This window comes from Rhea americana, unplaced genomic scaffold (genome assembly GCF_003343005.1).
Source record: "Rhea americana isolate MKP2758 unplaced genomic scaffold, rheAme1 scaffold_414, whole genome shotgun sequence".
NCBI classification, from domain to species: Eukaryota; Metazoa; Chordata; class Aves; order Rheiformes; family Rheidae; genus Rhea; species Rhea americana.
In genome coordinates this window covers 383797-403585 of record NW_028186551.1, presented here as the reverse complement: position 1 = coordinate 403585, position 19789 = coordinate 383797, and the positions used below count along the sequence as shown (strand labels likewise).

Below are 19789 nucleotides of genomic sequence, written 5' to 3'. Positions count from 1 at the left end.
CACCCCAAAGAGGATTGGGCGTGCATGTGCTTGCATAAGCTGAGATCTATTTTCTCTTCTTTAAAATGTTCTGTAGACCCTGGTGGTACATACCATTCATTTTATTTTATAGTTGCTTGGGATTGTAGACATGGGAGGGAAGGTGCAAAGTTCCACTTCTTCCACTGGCACAAGCGTGTTTTTTTTGTTGTTGTTTTTTGTTGTTTTTTTTCCCCAAGACTTTCTAATAAATCTCCCTTCTGATTAACTTCTGCGATTGTTTGGCCATCACTATCTTACTTTAGGATACTAGTAATAGGCCTTTGCCATGCATGCTTGTTGTACAGCCTTTACTTTCATTCTCTGAGAGATCATTTGGCAGTGTTGTAGATACTTTCTCCAGCTGTGAAAATCAGAGCAGCTGGAATGATTGAGCACCGAAGAAAAATTATGTAGCCTCTTTTCATAGTTCCTACTCCCAATAACTGTTACTGTAGGTATTTCAGTACCTTTGTGGGTATTTTTTAGCTATGCATTGTAACAGTCAGCTTTACATTGAAAAAAATGATTATTTTATTTTATTTTAATCCTTCTCCACAGATGGGTTCAGGAAAGTGATTGCTCTGGAGAATGGTATGATTACAGTGGAGAAAAGTTCAGTCATTGAGTTCCAGCACCCTTTCTTCAAGCAAGGGAAGGCACACTTACTGGAAAACATCAAGCGCAAGGTATAATCTAAAAATGAATTTATTTTTTTTTCTTACAGAAAGCAGCTTATGCAGTACAAGTCTGGGGGTCTCAAACACTTTAAAGCGAATAATCACATGTGAACCAAGACAGCATCAGAGTTGTGCAACAGCAAGCTTTTGTAGCTCTGTTTTGAACACCAGGTTTAAGGCTTGGCTTGGCTTGGCTTCCTCACATCAGCTCTTAGACAAAACACACCCCACTATTCTTTAAGAATGCATTGGAGAAAGACTCCTTTATAGCTATCAAACTAGATCCCTTTCTGATACAGAGCTCACACACACAATTACAGCCTAATGAGTCTTCAGTTTTGCTGGCATAGCAGAATTGGAAAGGGTCATAGAGTGAAAGAAGGAAAAGAAATACACTCCTGTTTGATGCTCATTGACAAAAGAGCAAAGGCTGCAGCAAGGGCAGCAGAAATCAGTTAATTTGGGCAAGCTTGTGTAAGCTATGTTGTTCCCCCAAAGCTACGTTGCCACTAAGCTGCATTTTTGTTAGGGCTTTCCAATTTTCTCTTGTAAATTCAGGCTGTCATGATACATCATGCTGACATTTGAACTGCAGGATCTTTTCTTCAGAATATCATAATGTGGGCTACATTGYCCACATTAATAAAATCACAGTATAGACTTGAGGATTCACTGGAGAGTCACAATTGTGTTTTGATTGATCCTTCACTGAACCATCTGTGCTCAGAATCACTGTTGATTAAATGTAGTTGTACAGTTGCTGCTCTGACTCAGGCCTCCTCTTCTCTTCCCAGATGCTGTAATTGCTAACTTGTTTTGGCTTGCGCACCTTGCTTTCTGGTATGTTGAGACAGTCAGCAGATAAAATTATCAGCGTGTATCCCAGGAATGTTGCATTGGGTGGAGTATTCTAGAGGGAAGACAAATGCTTTATTTACTCTCAAGGACATTCAGGTAGAACTGTTTAGTAGGCTGGTAAAYATATTCTTTATTGCACAGGAATTACTGGTGATTTTTGTAATGCATAAAACCTCCRTTTTTTTTCCTGCTCTTTTACGGTCTAGAATGGAGTCAAATTTCAGCACTTGCTGTAAACTGGCTTTCAAACCTCCAACAGGAATTCTAGTTTGCATGCAGGATTTCCTTCAGTTAACTCCCTTTTGCTATTAGCAGTAGGAGCTCAGCTGCTGTGCATCAGTCTGGATGCCCTCACTAGCTGTAGACTCTGAGACTCAGGTGGAATGTTTTACTTGGTTGGCCGGCTGTTTTTTTCAGATGTAGATTGACTGCGTTTGAAATTTCCATGTGCTGCCTGCGTCTTTTTGGTGGCTTCTCAGTATAGGTGATATGCTGAAGGGGAAAAAGACAGTCATGAATTCATTTGGAGTGCAGTGTGTGTACCTGACCATCTACAACAAATAGCAAGACAACAAAGAATGTAGACGCAGAGAAGAACAATCAGGGCATTCAATCCGTCCTTTGTAAAAGTGGAAAATATTAGGAAATCTGTTAGTTACTTCTGTGGAATGATTACATAATAATTCTTTTCTATTTCATCATAGAGTGATGGAATGTTATTTTACAACAATATAGGTTGATTTATGTCCAGCCAATTTTTCTTGAAAAAGCGCTGTGAGTCAGCATACCTGCAAGCTATCTGACACTTCATGGGGCTAATTCCGAGATGCTTCTACCTCCCTCTTAGGACTCCATAGAAAAAAAGTAGAATCAGACAATACCATAGGTTGAAAGGGACCTCTGGTGGTTATCTGGTCCAGCCCCAACTCGTTCAGTTATGGTTAGTTTCTGTCTACAAGATTTTTAAAGTTATGCCCACAAAACCTGAACATATAATTCAGATGTGAGCATCAGACCTATCTTTTTAAAAATCTTGAATTGTATATTAGTCATCAGTGCCACCATCTCAGAAAAAAAAAGTTATTGAAGAAAATGGAAAGTTTTTATTAGGGAAGTGTTGCAGGAAGGAGAGAGTGAGCTCTTTGCTTTCTAATCACTTTTTCATCATCATTTGAAAGACCTCAATTGATAGATTCTGCTGTAGGCAGAAAAGCAACTTGGGCTCTGGAGACAAGTCTCTATATATAATTTTGGAATGTCACTRGGCGGAGAGATAATAGAGAAAATGACAATATAGGAGTCTGCAGATCAGGTGGAATGGGACAAATCTTCAGTCAAGTAGAATATATCTAATTAGACCTATATTTTTTTTTCCTAGTAATTTAGTGGAAAATTGTGCGTTCTGYGCTGCAAAATTTGCCTGTATTTAAGAGGGATGTGTCTATTGCATTATTACTGCACAAGCAGCTTCCACRTTTTGTTTATGACTGGTGGCTTACYGTTTGACACTAGGGGGCAAGCTTTCACCAGACCTGTCAGAGAGAAGCACTTTGGGAACWCCATTTTGAATTAGTGATGCCGTTTTAGCATGAAATAYAGTGGTGCACTCCAAGTGCTGTTGTCGTATGCTCACTAATATCCCGTTTTTCTTCATACAGATGAGACTGTCCTAAGGACTACTTCTGTAACAACTGTGATGTTTTGTGATATGTAAAAATCCTATAATCTTACTTCCTTTAGTGAAATTTGGTCCTGTTCATCTACAGACTGACTACACCTCCTTTAGAAAGACGTATACAGGGTATAGCCCTTAGTAAACCGTATATATCCTGATATTATTTTAGGTATCTGCAGTAAGAACCGAAGATCTCAAGGTCTGTACAGAGGATTTACACAAAGTACTTTCTGAAGTCCAGGAAATGAGAGAGCAACAGAACAACATGGATGTCAGACTGGCTAATATGAAGAGGTAGACTGTCTATTTCCGAAGYGCTTGTGTATTGAATGTGGTCTGTATCTAATGGAGCCAGACTCTAAATGTGGGTTTCATTTGAAATGAAAACAAATTAAGCTGTATTTTTCCAAGAATCCTCATTCCACCCCACACAGCATTCTGAATCTTACAGACCAGAGACTTAGATTGAGCATTTGTTGACTATCTTGAGATTTCATTTTGATTTCCAGCATCTGTAGTTGTTCTTTTAGAGGTACCAAAGCCTTTCCTGTTCTAAACACRTAACAGGGCTAGACGTAGTGAGAAAGGGTTAGTGCTTGGCTTTCTTTTTAATTGGAAATGGTCTTTGTATGTCCTCATCTCTGTTYCTTCAGAATCTTGTTCAGGCACTGGGAATTCACTGTGATAATTGGCATGCAAGCAGGTTTCAACCAAAGCTCAGGAGATACCTTTACTCCTTCTGTTCCTTCTTCCTTCTTTTGTTTTCTTCTTTCTTTTTGTTTTCCTTGTATTTTAAAATTTCTGAGGTGATCTGTGTTGCACTTAGCCTGTTTCCAAACACTAAATCCTTATCCTAAGGCGTTGGATGTTTTGAGTGAATACCTCATGTCAAGATTATTGGTGGAGCAGCAGAGGATGAGAACATCCTTATTAGTGAGTGTTTGGTCCTGCCTGGTGGAATAAGGAGTTAATTTAACCCAGAGCTGGTGGATTTGATTAATGGATTGTTAGTCACCCACAGATGGAGTGTTGCCTTTGGTCCTGCAAGGTACTGTGAAACTTTGAAAGCTGTGGAACTAGAGCATATAAAGTAAACTCTGTTCATCCTCTGTCTTCTGATTTATTCTGCATTGCAGAGAAAATAAGGCCCTGTGGAAAGAAGTRGCAGTTCTAAGGCAGAAGCACAGTCAACAACAGAAGCTGCTGTCTAAGGTACCATTGCAGCATCTTCAGTGCTACAATCCTTATTCCTGCCTCTGTGATACTTGATGGCRTTCTTTGCTTATGTAGAATGACAAATGACACAGAGTTGAACAGGCTATATTAATGCAGTATAGAAAAAATATTCACAGTCCCCAAGTGTCTAAGAAGTAGAGAAACAAAGAATCACGAGCAAATACTACGGAAGAGTCTTAGGGGAAAGGATTTCAGTGTTTGAAAGCTCAGTGAGGCTAGATCATTTGGAGAAAAATTAGTAAACCAAGTTTTTGGAATAATACAGCACTGGGCCTGGGGAAAGCATGGGGCTGGAGGCAGTGAATGGTAACAGGAACTATTAAAAAGAGAGATGGCAGGCACATGGAATGTAGTCTGTGAAAGATCTCTGATCAGGACAGACCTTGACCACTCAAGAAGTCAGCTTGGTACCCAGAAATTATGTTGCTGCAGTGGATCAAATTTTCTCTGGTTTCTCTCTCAGCTATTTCTGGTCTGGTATCTTCTGTAGAGACTTACGGTGTTTAGTTTAAAAAAAAAATCTGCCCAAATGGGATAATTTTTCAATACCATTTGTAACTATCCTTTTGTTTTTAAGACAAGAACACAAATGGAGACTTAATTTACTTATTAATTTCAATCACATAACTACACAGATTTTCACTGCAGCCTGAATTAAGTCTGAATTAATAATTTAGTATTAGGATTGCCATGCTGATCACTTATTTTCTTTTTTCTTTTCTTCTTTCTTTTTTTTTTTTTTTTTTTTTTTTTTTTAGATTCTTCAATTTATACTAAGTTTGATGCGAGGAAATTACATTGTTGGGGTCAAAAGAAAAAGGTAATTACTGGCTAGTCACAAATTAGTGTTGGATGTGCAATGGGGGACAAGCTTCTAGAAGCAACATACTTAAAGTGCACAAAGGAAGTTTTTATCACTTGTTCTTTCATTCAAATTAGAGAATACTGATGGAAGTGGGAAAAAAAGCAAGAAAAGAAGATATCTTCTTRTTTATAACTAAAAAATAGCATGGAAAGAGAAGATGCATTAAATTTTGAAGGGCCAGAAACAATAATGCTTTAAAAACATGCAAATGTAACTGACTTATTACCAAACAAAAAGCATATTTAGAACGTAATACATCTGTAGTACATTCAGTAAAACCAATTTCAAAAAACAAGGTTTCTTAGAATTGGAAATACAGTATTTCTTAYTGTTACTGTTACTGTGCTTATTTTGCATTGCTACAACTTTTTACTGCTGAAGTATACACTAAAGCCATGTTTCTTTTCAGATCTCTAACAGATGCTGCAGGTGCTTCGCCTTCCAAATACAGTCGTCAGTATGTTCGCATACCTGTGGAGAGTGGCCAAGCAGTAAGTCTTCCCGGGGATGAAACACTGCAGTGGACAGGTTCCTATACAGTGATTTCCACCATCCTCCACCAGTCTTCCTTACAAGTGTTGATATCCTAATCTTGTAATCAAGTACAGTCCATTTTGAAGTGGACACATTGAAAGCATTACCCTGCCCACAGAATCATGCGATCTGTACAGTTTGGCATAGCTGAAATCTTAATAGGGAAGACAGGCTGCAAGGAGAATGCAGGTTCTATACCAAAACAGTCAGAATTTTGATTTATTCATTCTGTCCACTGTATCCTGCAGATGACTTTTTCTGAACGTAATTTGGATGGTGAGGATGGGAATGGTACAGGTCTTATCATTCGAGATATCACTGACACTCTGGATAATGCCACTGATGGGCTCCCTGCTCTGGCCCACACAAGTGGCAAAGCCAGGTAGGTATAAGGGTGAGACAGTATCTGTGCTTAGGTCATTAACTAAGTAGTCATGTTAATGTAAGTGACAGGTATGAATAATGGAAAACAGCCTCTCTGAATTTTTTACTGTGTTTACACACAATGGACCACTTTGTAGGCTGTCTTTTTATAGCATGCAGCATTGGCCATGGTCAGCAAAGCCTTTTAAGAGTTCGTATCTCTTTGCAAGTGCCTGTAATCTTAGCAAGCTAAGATTTAGAGCTTAATTTGTTGACGCTTTTCTGCCTACTTAACAAGTAAGTGTGTTTAACTTTTTGACTGAGCAGGGACCTGAATGCATATATAGTTTACTATTAAGCAAACCAAGACTTAAAGCCTCCAGTTTAAGTACTAATCTTGATATTACGCTAAGTGCAACTGAATGGAAAATGGTTTTTGTATGGCCTCAGATCCTTGTAAGAACTTATTTGGTTGTCAATATCCAGAGTTAAATAYGGACCAATTTGGAATCTTTTATTTTGAGGGATATGGTGTGATGAGTTTCCCTCCCACCACATKCCCATGCACCTCTGAAGCCTTTAGTCTGGCAAAATGGGATGTTGTGCTCTGATACATGCTCTCTGTATAAGCAGTAATAAATGAATCGGCCTTTAGACAGTTGGTTCTTAAGGCAGCCTTAGGAAGTTATTTTCCTGCTTTTTTGAAAGACCAATTGATTATTTGAACCCTTGACGGGTTTGACCTTATTAGGTATTAAGGTTCAAGGTACTAAATTTGGAATGAGGAGCAATACAATTGGTAAATTCTGCATCTTGTTTCTGGGTGTGGCATATTATATAAAGTGTCTGTTGTGTTTTACAGAGAGACAGAGGCGCCTTTAGATTCTGGCTTACCTATTTGTCAAGTATCACAGCCAGTTGAGTTAAATTGTCCAGAACTTGCTCCTCCAGTTCAGAAAAAAGATGCTAACAAATCCAGTGAAATAGGAAATGATGCTGTGGAGCTCCATACTGCACAAGCTAATGCTCCAGAAGACCCTGTGTCAGTGATTGACTCTATCTTGAATGAAAACRACTCTGGAAACCAAAATGATCCTTTACTAGACAGGTTTGTATATCTTTATACTAACTCTTTCCAGAAAAACTGTTTTATACAGTTGTCATCCTGTGAGATCTCTGTATTAAATGCTTCTGTGTCAAAGTCTTAGAGAATGTATTTAGTAGAACACAGTAAATTAGTTTTTTAAAACTTCAAGTGGGAATAACTCAGATAATRTGCCACTGTATTCAGTGCAATCTGAAGGCTTCTGCCTCTCTGGCACTGCAAAATGTGGAGCAATGGCTTGGCATTGTATGTTGTTTGTAGCCAAGTATTGTAGTATAGGAGATAGCTTGCAGCACAGTGAGAAACCTGGTATTGGGGCCATGCATGCTGCTTCCCTTTCACTTGTCTCATGTCCTGCCTGCTGTCCTGAGAGGAAGTTAAAACGCAGCAATGATCTTGTTACTTACGTTACCAAAGAAGATAGCATTCCTTTAGATATAGATTATTTTGAGTCCTTTGCTTATCATGTATTGTCCCAAGGTGAAAGCCATCAGGCTGTAGCTCTCTACTAACAGAGATTAGTATACAGGCTGACATCTGAGAACATTCRGAAGATATTAAAATGAGGGAGGAAATATGTATGGAAGGAAGAACTGCTTTTTTGATATGATAGCTATTAATATATATGCTGTTCAGATAGCCTGCCTTGTATCTGTTCTGCAAATAGTCAAACTGTGAAAAGTAATACAGGAATGTGGTTTCTTGTATTTGTATAACCTGTTCTGCACTCCTTGCTGTATCACTTTGGGTCTCCTTTTGTCCCAACAGCTGTAACAACCAAGAAGTTAGGAGATCATTTCCACAAGTTTGTCTACACTGTGGTGCAAAAGCAGGCTCTAACTGCTAGACTGTTTCTCATAGTACAATATCATTTTGTATTTTTAGGGAAGAAATCCAGGATTTTCTAAATTGCATTGACGCCAGCCTTGAAGAGCTTCAAGCAATGCTATCTGGGAAGCAGTATAACCTTGGTTCCGAAGCTTTCAGTGATGTGAGTGTCTTTTAATATTCTGATTTCTGAAAGATACTAATTAGGTTGTATTATGAATTTTTTTTATTGATTATTCCATATTGTAATGGGCAAGAGGGAGGAAAATCTTGAAAAGTAAATAATTTTGGATAGAGTCGTACATAGTCATCCTAGGAATCTAACAAAGTACAAGTTAATATAAAAGCCTTTTCCAATTTATATAGTATTTTTCTTATACATAACTCAAATTTTTGAACTGTTTTCTCTTCAGAATGTGACAGTATGTGAAAAGACTGATTTTCTGTTTGCGTGTTATGATATGGAATGAAACTCAGCCATAGAATCATAGAATCAGTAAGGTTGGAAGGGACCTCTGGAGATCATCTAGTCCAACCTCCCTGCTTAGGCAGGGTCRCCTAGAGCATGTTAGACAGGGTTGCCTCCAGGCAGGCCTTGAAGATCTCCAGAGAAGGAGACTCCACAACCTCTCTGGGTAGCCTGGTCCAGTGCTCCGTCACTCTCACAGTGAAGAAATTCCCCCTCACGTTCAGGCAGAACTTCCTGTGCTTCAGTTTCTGCCCATTGCCTCTTGTCCTGTCACACGGGGCAACTGAAAAGAGTTTGTCCCCGTCCCCTTGACANGGGGGGGCCGAGGGCAGGGCGGGGGGAGCCCCGTGGAGGCCGTGCGGGCCGAGGGCAGGGCGGGGGGAGCCCCGTGGAGGCCGTGCGGGCCGAGGGCAGGGCAGGGCCGGGGGCCGTGCGGCAGCACCGAGTGGTGAGGGCAGGATGCAGAGGCTCTTGCCGGTGGCGTGGGGCAGGTGAGCAGGAGGGCTCATGTGGGAGAGGGCGCGGGGACAGGGGGCAGTTGGCGTGGAAGGCTGTGGAGCGGTGTTCGCGGGGCAGTGGGGGGGGGGCTGTGGCCAAGCCGCAGGTGGTGAGTGCGGCGTGGGCAGGGCCCCTGGGCATGCTTGTGGGTGTGGAGCACTAGGGAGAGGGTTTGTTGTGTCTCCTGTGCAGCAGGCAGATGTGCGTGCCCCGAGCTGTGCTGGCATAGAGACAAATGCATGTGTATGCCTGATCTGGGCAGTGGGTCATCTCCAACATATATGTCTGCCTATAGCAAACATTACAGTGTGCCAAGTAGCATTTCAGCACTGAGAATATGTTAAGTGTGCAGATACACAGAAAGGAGCATGTAAAGGCATGCCTCCTTGAAGAAGGACAGGTGTTGGGTAGCATGCATGTTGGCATTTCTGCTGATGCTTCCTCTTAAGTTGCATTGCTACAGGAGAGCCCTTGCTGCAATTGTTCCTATGATTAAAAGTGAACAAGCACAACAGCTTCACGTGATCTTACATTTTACTGAGTAACACCTCAGAATATTCATATCTCGAATTGTATGTAATTACCTAGAAGTGATGATGCTCAGGAGAAAAGACTCCTTAAAAAGTAATTATCTTTTCATATTTTCTTCCTAAGTTTGGGAAAATAAGCCTTGTTAGTCTCATGTGCCTTCAGGCATAGAATATTATGAACACAGGYAGACTAGTGAGACATCTGAGACAATCACAGGCAACGTTTATTTTAGTCCCATGTAATTTTTAAGTGCTTGGGTTTTGATCAGTTTTTTCAGTTGTTTGGCCTTTTACAAAAATGAAGAGAAACTTACTGTTTTTCTTCTCTGTGAATAGTAAAAAAATTTCAGAAATACCTACCCGATTTCAGAAAAGTTGAGCTCGAGAATATACAAACAGTATCTGAAACTGTTTGTGCCATAGTTATGCTTTTTCACTGCTGGGTTGTGTTGTCTGAACTTTTAGTAACTCTGCAATAGTGCTTAGTTATTTTTAGTGGTGACATAGTGCACACAATGGGAGGACTTTGTCAGGAGGTAGTTGAACTCYGATCAAGGGAGATACAAGCCCTCTAGTGGCATGAATTCTGGTGTCTTTGAGCAATATTTACGTCTCTTGGGAACCAAGAGAGAAGCATGTGTGTGAGGGGGGAAGGGGTCATTTTTCTTTRTGTTAAGCTCAAAAATTAAGGTTTTTTACCCCTGTTTGGTAAGAATGTTATATATAGCTATCTTTTTGGATTCAAACTTTTTAGTACAGTCCTCAGTACTCAGAAATGCCCATGAGGCAATTTTTTCACTAAATGATTTGCCCTTTCCTGTTGTAGGAACTAGSTTTGTCAATTTGCGTCTTGACATATGACTAGCTTTAGAAATATTGTGCTTGATCTCTAACTGTTACTTTGGTTTATTTCCTAGAATGGTGAGAATTTCTGCATTCTGGATGAGCAGAGGTTTGCTAAGGAGCTACTTCCCAAATACTTCAAGCACAACAATATCTCCAGCTTCATACGCCAGCTTAACATGTGTAAGTAYGACCTGTTCTCATGTGTTTTTTCTGCCAAGTTCATTGCTGTTTGGCATCAATCTGTATTTCTTTAATCAAAGCAATTCACTTGGGAGATTTTTCATCCCTGAAAATCTGAATTCTGGTCTTGAGCTTGCTTTGCAAAAGAGAACAATAATAAAAGAACTTGGCTTAGTCTTCATTCTGTGTTTCAGCTGAGTCCTTTTAAGCAATGACAATAAAATATTGTTTCACGTGTTGGTGCGTAAAGCTTAGGTAGTCCATTTGGCTCCAATAGTGATGTTAATGGTAAGGAAAAAATAATAGCAAACTTGTGCATGTTTGTAGGAGCAAAGGCCATATCTACACCCATATGTCTAGTATATGAAACAAATTGCCTAGATCATGCTGTTACCTGTATTACTGTGTTGAAACAAGATTAGTCATGCTGGTGGATAGAGCTGGATTCATACATGTTTTGTGTGCTCTACTTCTGAGCATGATGTMGTATTTGTTATATAATACTGTACGTGTACAACTTGTACAGGCAAACAAACTGCAGTGAGGTGGTAAATCAAAGACACACTACAATGTGCAGGGCAACAGCACACATCAGAAGTAGTTGCTTTGCAGTACATGTTTTATGGGCCAAGTGAGGGTGAAGACTGTATAGAAAATGGCCCTCTTATTTAGATGGTCCATTTGAGGTGAGGAGGATTAAGTGACTAAGCAAATCCTTTTCAAGAAAGGATCAGAAAGATGCTCTAGGTCTGAACTATAGCTCTTTAGGAGCTAAGTTGGGTATTGCACCAACCAACTAACTGTATATGTTCTGTATCTCTTTATTCTGTTCAAATAAAATCTCTACCTTTTTTCAAAAATCCTCCTGTTTCATTAGGCTAGAAATGTGTTTCAGTTACTTTACACTCCTCTTTGCAAGAAAAGTAGGATAGAATTTGTCATACAGCTTTGCTAAAGTAAGTTAATTTACAGCACTGAATTAATAATGATACTAAAGCTTAGTTGCAGAGAATTGTTGAGAAGAGGTGAATTTGTCTATTCCTCTCTAGCTCATGCATATTTAGATTCTGTATCAGATATGAGAGAGAAAGCGATCATTTAGACTCTTGGCATAGTGGGGAGCCTGCTATGTGTGTCAACTGTTGAGATTCCGATGCCTGAGTGTCAAAGGATAATGTAAACAAACGTTTGTCAGTTGTCTTGTAGCAAAATCAAATGCTGAAATCCAATTATTTTAAAGACGTGCAGTGTCGTGGGAGGCTCCTTTTCYTGCTTGACCTATCCTAGGTTTGAGTAATGCTGTCTAATGATAGTGATGCCAAGATGCAGAGAAACTAGACTACATTAACTATGTTAAAAACGTCAATGAGGAGAGATATGGATTGCTTTATCAACYGTATTTTGCATCTACCCTGTGATATTTAAGTAGTGATGGAAATAGGGCTTGCAGTGCCTTGTTTTATGCAGACAGTTTGAGTGGTATCATAGAATCAGTAAGGTTGGAAGGGACCTCTGGAGATCATCTAGTCCAACCTCCCTGCTCAGGCAGGGTCGCCTAGAGCATGTTAGACAGGGTTGCMTCCAGGCGGGCCTTGTGGAGTCTCCTTCTCTGGAGATCTTCAGCCTCTCTGGGCAACCTGGTCCAGTGCTCCGTCACTCTCACAGTGAAGAAATTCCCCCTCACATTCAGGCAGAACTTCTGTGCTTCAGTTTCTGCCCATTGCCTCTTGTCCTGTCCCACAGGGCAAATGAAAAGCGTTTGTCCCCGTCCCCTTGACACCCTCCCTGCAGGTACTTGTGCACATTGATAAGATCCCCCCTCAGTCTTCTCTTCCCCAGGCTGAAGAGGCCCAGCTCTCGCAGCCGTTCCTCATAGGGCAGGTGCTCCAGCCCTCTGATCATCTTBGTAGCCCTACGCTGGACTCTCTCCAGTAGCTCCATGTCTCTCTTGTCCTGGGGAGCCCAGAATTAGGCACAGTAAATTCAGAACAGAGACATTCCATGTCTCTGGAATTAAGTGAGAAATGTGATGACCTTCTCTTTTGTGACCATCARTTTTCTGCCTCAGGTTCAAAGTAACTTGCTGTAGGCCTGTGGAGGAGAACCATCTTCCCTGTGTTTTAGTGGTGGCTGGAATGGTCTACCAGATCCTGCTGTCCTGTCAGGATTTGTCTTGAGGCTCTGTTTTAAGACCCTTATAATAAGACATGTTCTCCTACATATGGTCTGGTTTTCATTTTCAGACATTTAATCCTGAGCTGCCAGCGCTGGATATGAATTTCATGGAAACTTCCCCTAGCATGCAAAATGTAAGATATTTTTTTTTCTGTGATGGGGAGGATTAATATACTGAGAGCTGAATTTTTATTGACAAAGTTTGAGGGTTGGGACCGATTTAATAGCACACGATGAAACTGCTCTTTTCTCTAATCTTGCTGTCTTAATATTTTCAGTTATCATTGTTGACATATATAATTTCAGAGAGTTCTCAAAATAGTTTTAAGTCTTATGTTCCAACCCACAGTAATATATTCAATTTAAATAGATGTTCARCATACTGTCACTTTGCTTTTGAGTAACGTATTCTTTGCTTACTAAACACATCTGAACACATCAGGAAAAGGGAAACAAACTGGTGTCTGTTCACTTAGATGTCTATATTGAGAAAATTTTTTAATTCTTAACTATTACTTCTGTACTGTGCTGAGAACGAGGGGGCTGGGAAAATCATRTCATTTTTTGTTCCAAATGTGAGTATAGTTTCTTAGCTTGTTTCTCCTAGCATCATAGATTTCTAGGATGTCTTTCTGCCAAGTGATAGCTAGGTCTTTCAGATATTTCAGATGAGATTGTATGCATTAGTCTATTTGAAAACTAAAGGAAAATTATTGAAGGAAAAATTATARTACAGTATATTTATTCTGAGCACAGCTATATGGCATTTCCTCAGGAGATGCACAAGTTCTGTGCAGGTGTCCCTTTCTTGTTCTAGTGCCTAAAATTGTCTCATRCTACAGAAATCCCTTACAAGTGTCACTTACTTGTTTTATAATCCTGAAATAATACTTAAACTGGGACTGAACCTCCCTTTCAGAAGAGCTTAGATGATAGCTGAGGTAGAATACGGCTCTGTTCAAGCAGTGTTTGCAAAATTTAATTGTATTGATGAACAGTGGGATTTAACTGTGCTGTTCCAACAAGATGGACTGTARTAAGGTTTCTGATTTGGAGGGTAAAGTAAATACTTGTTAATAAGAAGCTTGTTTGGCTTTAGTAAGTTTGTCTGTGTTTTACCATGTCTTTTAAGAATTCCTGTTTGCTGGTCTTCATGAGCAATAATGGGCTTGTGCAGTCAGAAGTGTGCATTGGCCAGCTGTTTTTTTCCTCCTCTCTCCTCCTTCACTTTTAATTTTGTTAGCCAGTCAGTAGAAACTTTTTTGTTAAGCATTTTGCCTTATTCTGTGTACATTTTGCTTCAGGTTGCAAACTTGGCAGACAGCGCTGAAGATCTGGAAGGAAGTGGGAGAGAAGCAGCAGGAAACAAAGGTGGGCAGGAAGGAATCTGAGAGCTGTAGCAGTTCCAAACTCTTCCAAAATTGTGTGTACTTAAATAGAGTTTTTCTGGCCTGTAATATGGCTTTCTTCCTTCTGTTTATGTGAATACTGGGAGATACCACTGATATTAATGGAGCTGTGCCTCAATCTTACCAGCTCCATTCTTTACCCCATGTATGCATTAATTGTTCCCCTTTTCTTACATGTGGCAGAGTGCCACAATATGGGACACAACTGCAAATCTCATTGCAGATGTGTCTCCTATATGGGCTACAAAACCCTACAAATGCGATGCTCCTTGTTTTACTACTTGAGTGCTACCATTGCGTGCCTTGTGTATTGGTGGCTTGAAGCATGCTTCAGATATTGATGTTAACAGACAYAGGAGCCACAGTTCTTAGACTCTTGCCGCTGTGAATGTAGTCTGTCAGAGCAAAACTGTACAATTTCCTTCAGTGAATGAATTTTTGAAGCAACCTCTTTAGTTTTCCTTGCCTTGAATAAGAGCYTTCACTTAGGTGCCATAGGAGTCTGGAGTTCAAGATACTTGTTTTCCCTCAGATATGCAGCTGATACAGTACAAGGCCAATCCTCTGCTTTCATTATTTGAAGAATTATCCTCTGGTGAAGCTGCAGGGAAGATAGAAGATCCTAAAGACCTTCTACTGGCCCCCCTGGAGGAGAAACCTGAAGAAGGATGGACAGCAGGTAGTGAAACTATCTTGCCATTAGCAGCTCCAGCAATCCAGTCTGAACCTCTTGATGCTCTGGGAATGGGTGATCCAYCTCTCCCCTCAGAGGATGGGAATGGAGAGTATAAATTGTTTCCACTCTTGCTGCTCAGTCCTGTTGCTAACTTCATAGAAGAGGCCTCTGAGATAGAACCTTCTTGAACTTGTATAACATCTATAACTGGCTTAGTGATGTAAAATAGGTAACAAAGATAAATGGATCAGCGAGAAGTTTTACCTTCTCTCTCCTCTCCTGTCTCCTGGGTGTCATATTCTGTATAGACAAAAGAAGGTCCTCTTTCTGCAAGCAGAGAGCAAGCCTGGAAAAGCTGAAAACAAGGTCAAAACAAGAACTAATGGGACTGAAGGCACTGGGAGGAGGGAAGAACAAGCTCCCTGTAAATATATTGCAATGTATTCTGTAACTGTTTTTATCTGATATTCTTATGGCAAGAAGAAATCCGTTTGTATCCTGTTTGTAAAATTTGGCTGTTTTTTTTTTTATTAGCTGGATAGTAATGTGGTATGTAATATTTTAACATAGGTTTTTCTCTTTCTGAGAGTCTGTTTCAATAGGTGGCTTGTCTATTGATTCAAATTGTGTGATTTTTTTTGTTTGTTTTTAAGTTTGCGATTTCTTTTTTAATAGTTTGTGGCTATAAGTTTTTGCATCTGTTTAGGTCACTTTCCTATTCCTAGACTTGCTCCTAGGTACTCACAACATTTTTCCTATGGAAAATTGCATTTTAATTGTGGAATATTACTTTTTAACTTGCTGACACATGTCCATTGCCACGGATTTTTGGTGTTATGGTAGTAAATGCTCTCCACTCTGCATAAAGCTGATTTCTCATGCACATTGCATGGCAGTTCTTCCAGGGTAACTTGCATTTAGCACACAGCTCACTCATGCTCAGTAATTTTAAATTGAACTAATTCAGGAGACAAGTAGCAAAGTTCAGAGCTGTCCTTGAAACAAGAGCAAAGAAAAGGAGTAATGGAGTAATTTGCACTGACATAGGACAATACATTGAGATTTCTCTTCTGCTTTCAGTAGCTAATTGTTTACCTAACCCTATATGAGCATTGGACTTCTTGCTGCATTTCTGCTCGTGGGATCTTAAAGATGAATTTACAAGATGCATTAAATCCCTTGATAGTGAATTACGAAAAATAGTGTCTGCTTAATCAAAAAATTTTTCTCTAAAAGTCCTTCCTATGCTGTTCTATTTTTTTTGTTAGAAGCTGTAATATAGATGACAGCTGTTAGCCCTGACTTTTCAATGGGACAGGTCCTTCACAAATAACAAATTTGTAGCTRTCTTATCACTAGCACATGTAAACCCAAAGATGCAAAACTGTTAGGGGCTAGAAGATGTCTGGAGGCAGGTTGTATAATTTCATGGGTAGGAATATCACATGATACTACTTTCCCAAAGACCTCAGTCAAAACAGTGAAAAACGAGCTTTTTTTTATGCTGTTTTGAACAAAGCGCAGACAACAAAGTTCTATGACAGGTTGATCTTCTGTAACTTCCATTTCCTGAACAGGCTAGGCTGAAATATAGTTCCTGTTATGGATTCACGTTCCATCACGTTCTTCTGTGATGGCAGTGCATCTCACCATTAGATATTTGATCTAATTACCTAATATTTTTTTTTTAATTCAGTTTCTCTCTTAAGAAAATAAGAAACCAAGACTTAAGAAAACTGCAAACAGAAACTTGTGCTGCTCTATCTGGTTTATGTACTGATCTAGGAGAAGTTTATGCAAGTTTACTAGCAAAGATTGCAATAGGAAGGGGATGGCTGAATAGCAGGGAAAAAAAACCTACAAGCTGAAGCAATTAAACTCATGGATTGCAAAATCAGTACTGTTTCTTGTATGTGCTGTTTTGTRTATGTTTCTGTGTGTGCTAATACATTTCCCAAAACAGGTTACTAAAAGAGCTTTAATGCTTTGGAAGGAGTCTCATTATGCATCTGATGATGATTTGAAAATAACTGAAGTGTAAAGGTTAGCTTGGCACCTGTTTTTTTGGAGCTGTCGGCCTGAGAAAGATGGAAGATTTGATTTGTTCTTAACTCATGTTCAGCATACCATGGAATCAAAGCTTTTGGGAGTGGAACTAACTGCCACTGACAGTGTAGGGCCAGGTTGAATTTGAGAGTTTATGTATTGTCTGTACGTGGGTAGCTTGCTGGGTGCCAGCCTTCACATCTAAGTAGTGAGGGGGTTTAATATTAAGTGGTTTTCCTAGGTGGTATTGTAAAAGCCCAAAATACTGTTTAGTGATGTTTTTGAGAAGAGGACTTGTAGTAGAAGGCTCCATAGTTGACAACTGAAAGTCTTGATGGATTGTGTGCTGTAAAATGGCAATTCTATCTTTTCAGACACTTTAGGACACTGCTCTATTTTTAATTTCAAACAGGTGCTAGAATAAAGAACATCTGTGCCCCAAGCTCAGCAAAATAAATGTTACTGCTGTTACAAAGGAGCAAGTATTGATACTAGAGGAGATATAGCACAGCCAACCCCTGAGCAATAGAGGAGGGCTATGTAGGCGCAGATCAACTGAAATGAATACATGGGAAGTGAAAGGGAGAGTGCTGGAATTGAACTTTGAATAGTGCTAATAGACAAGTCACTTAGAAATTATAATTGGTGTAGAAAGGATGTGGTTATTCACAAACAGCAACCTGTCCCAAATCTCTCGCCTCCTATCCACTACTCTTTTTTTTTTTTTTTTTTTTTTTTAAAAAGCTATTAGATACCAGCCTTGTTGCAGATCAGAGGATGAACACCACTGTCTGGCTGTCATTACTGAATGGGCCTTCATTTCTGCAAAAGGTCCCTTAATGTGCAAAAGCTGAGATACGATGTTGGACCTCTTTTTGCTTATTCTGGGAGTCCAGAAGAAATTTTCTCAGCCTGAAACCATACTTAAGAATGACACTGAAAAGGACGGTATAGGGAGATATCCCAGAGCAAACAATACCAGGTTGCTTTTGCAATGTTGAAATGTTCAGATGTTTGACATATTGTCAGTAGTATCTAAATGATTCTTCATGGCCAACAGTGCTGAAGGTGGAAWGATGAATCCTAGGGGAAAAACTCAGATTATAGGTCTCTCCTGTATTTGGCATGGGAATGGAGAATGCATAGACAATGCTCACCAGTACTGAATAGAAATATGAGTTGGTATTAACCTACTAAGATATTGCTAGATATTGCATGAACAAAATGACTGAAAAAATCAATGAAAGCTCTATGATTGTCAGGATGGAGAATAGTTGCCATGTTGAATGGAATGACTCCTAAATTTGGGGGTGGAGGAGGTGGAAACAGAAAAATTCTGGATGCAGTGGACATGTTTCCTTACTTTTTTATGTTTATGCAAATAAATACTGTCATAGCAGAGGGAGATTTCCATGCATCTGACAAGCAAACTTACTTGTTAGGGAGCTATGTCCTAGTACTTGCTATAAACCACTTGTAATGCATCAATGTAACTGCTTTTYAGAGATCCCAATAAGAGGGGTACTGAGTCCTCAAAGTATTGATTAAAATACCATTTATTACAGATAACACGAGAAGGTAAAAGGGATAGCACAGAATCTTAAGTCTCTTCAGATGCTGGGAACTTCAAGTTGTAAAGCAATAGACAGACCTCTAGTCAGGGCATGGCATGCTGTGCAGATCCCATCCATGCTGAAGTTCACTGGCAYTGTTATCTTTAGAGTTTTTTGTAGTATTTTCTTAGAAGTAAACAACACCATTTTTTTTCTACTGTTGAATAAAAGAATGTTGCTTCTTCATGCTGCTTCACTTCAAGATAAAAGACAAGGACACCCTTGTGGTGTCATTGCCAGGTGCCAAGTGGTAGCTGCCTACATCTTCCTGCCTTACAATTAGCCAGCTGAGTTTGTCCTGTGGCGAAGTGGTATGTGTAGCACACAGGCCTGTGCTTGCTCAGGTCAACTGTTATGTGAATGACTAACTCATGATGTACAATAGTCTTCCAGTTAAGAGCACATCACCACTGCAGCCTGATGAATAACAAGTTACTTTTACCAATACCCACAGTTGCTTCATTGTAATGCACGTTTCCTTCCTTCTCTTGTGTCAATACCTAGGGCCAGTGCTACTTGCTTCTAGTTTTAGTGTGCTGTATCGCAGTAGCTGGGGAAGGAAGGATTAGTTTTCCTTGACTTCAGTGTGGTAAGAATTTACAGAACACACCCAGGCATGAAAAGCACAGTGTGAACAAACAACAAATGCTCGTCACATGCTTCTTTCATCATCAGTTTTCGTACTCTTTCAGACTAGCACTTTACCCCCAGTCTGTTGCACCTTAGCTATCTGTATGTTATCTCATATTGCTTTGTGCTTGCTCACACAGAGCTTTCCAGAATAACAGTTAGTCCTGTGACTTGCAAAGGGAAGGATAACAAACCATGCAATGCCTACGAGATGTCCACAGCTGCTTGAAGAGGAATACCACAATCCAATAAAAGTTAGATACTTTTGATGAACTCTTCATGTTCCTCCAGCGAGAGATAGCTCAGCTCATGATGGTCTTCCATGTTTTCAGTAAATTGCTTTGACACTAGTTTTTCCTGGACTACATGATGCCACCTCATCCTGCCCTGCTAAAAATACTTTGCTATCTCCTAAAGAAAGATTGCCATTTTGAAAAACAGTATCTGTGTAATTACAGTTTTCCCAGGCAGAAGGAAGAGACATGATTGCTACCAAGCTTCATCTCTGTGTACAAGTGTCTGTACTTAAGTTGCATCATATAAAGGACCTGAGAG

The 19789-nt window shown here is 39.8% G+C and overlaps 1 protein-coding gene across 1 annotated transcript; it reads left to right on the top strand.

The window, feature by feature from the left end:
* Positions 1–579: 579 nt before the first annotated feature.
* LOC146590256 (heat shock factor protein 3-like) lies at positions 580–19478 on the top strand (the record flags this gene model as incomplete). Its single annotated transcript, XM_085314900.1, has 12 exons — positions 580–707; positions 3401–3525; positions 4368–4443; positions 5226–5287; positions 5742–5823; positions 6115–6248; positions 7092–7337; positions 8220–8325; positions 12929–12994; positions 14165–14231; positions 14802–14948; positions 19375–19478. Coding segments are annotated over 12 exons (1328 nt in total), but the record flags the coding sequence as incomplete, so codon positions are not given.
* Between the last annotated feature and the right edge of the window lie 311 nt (positions 19479–19789).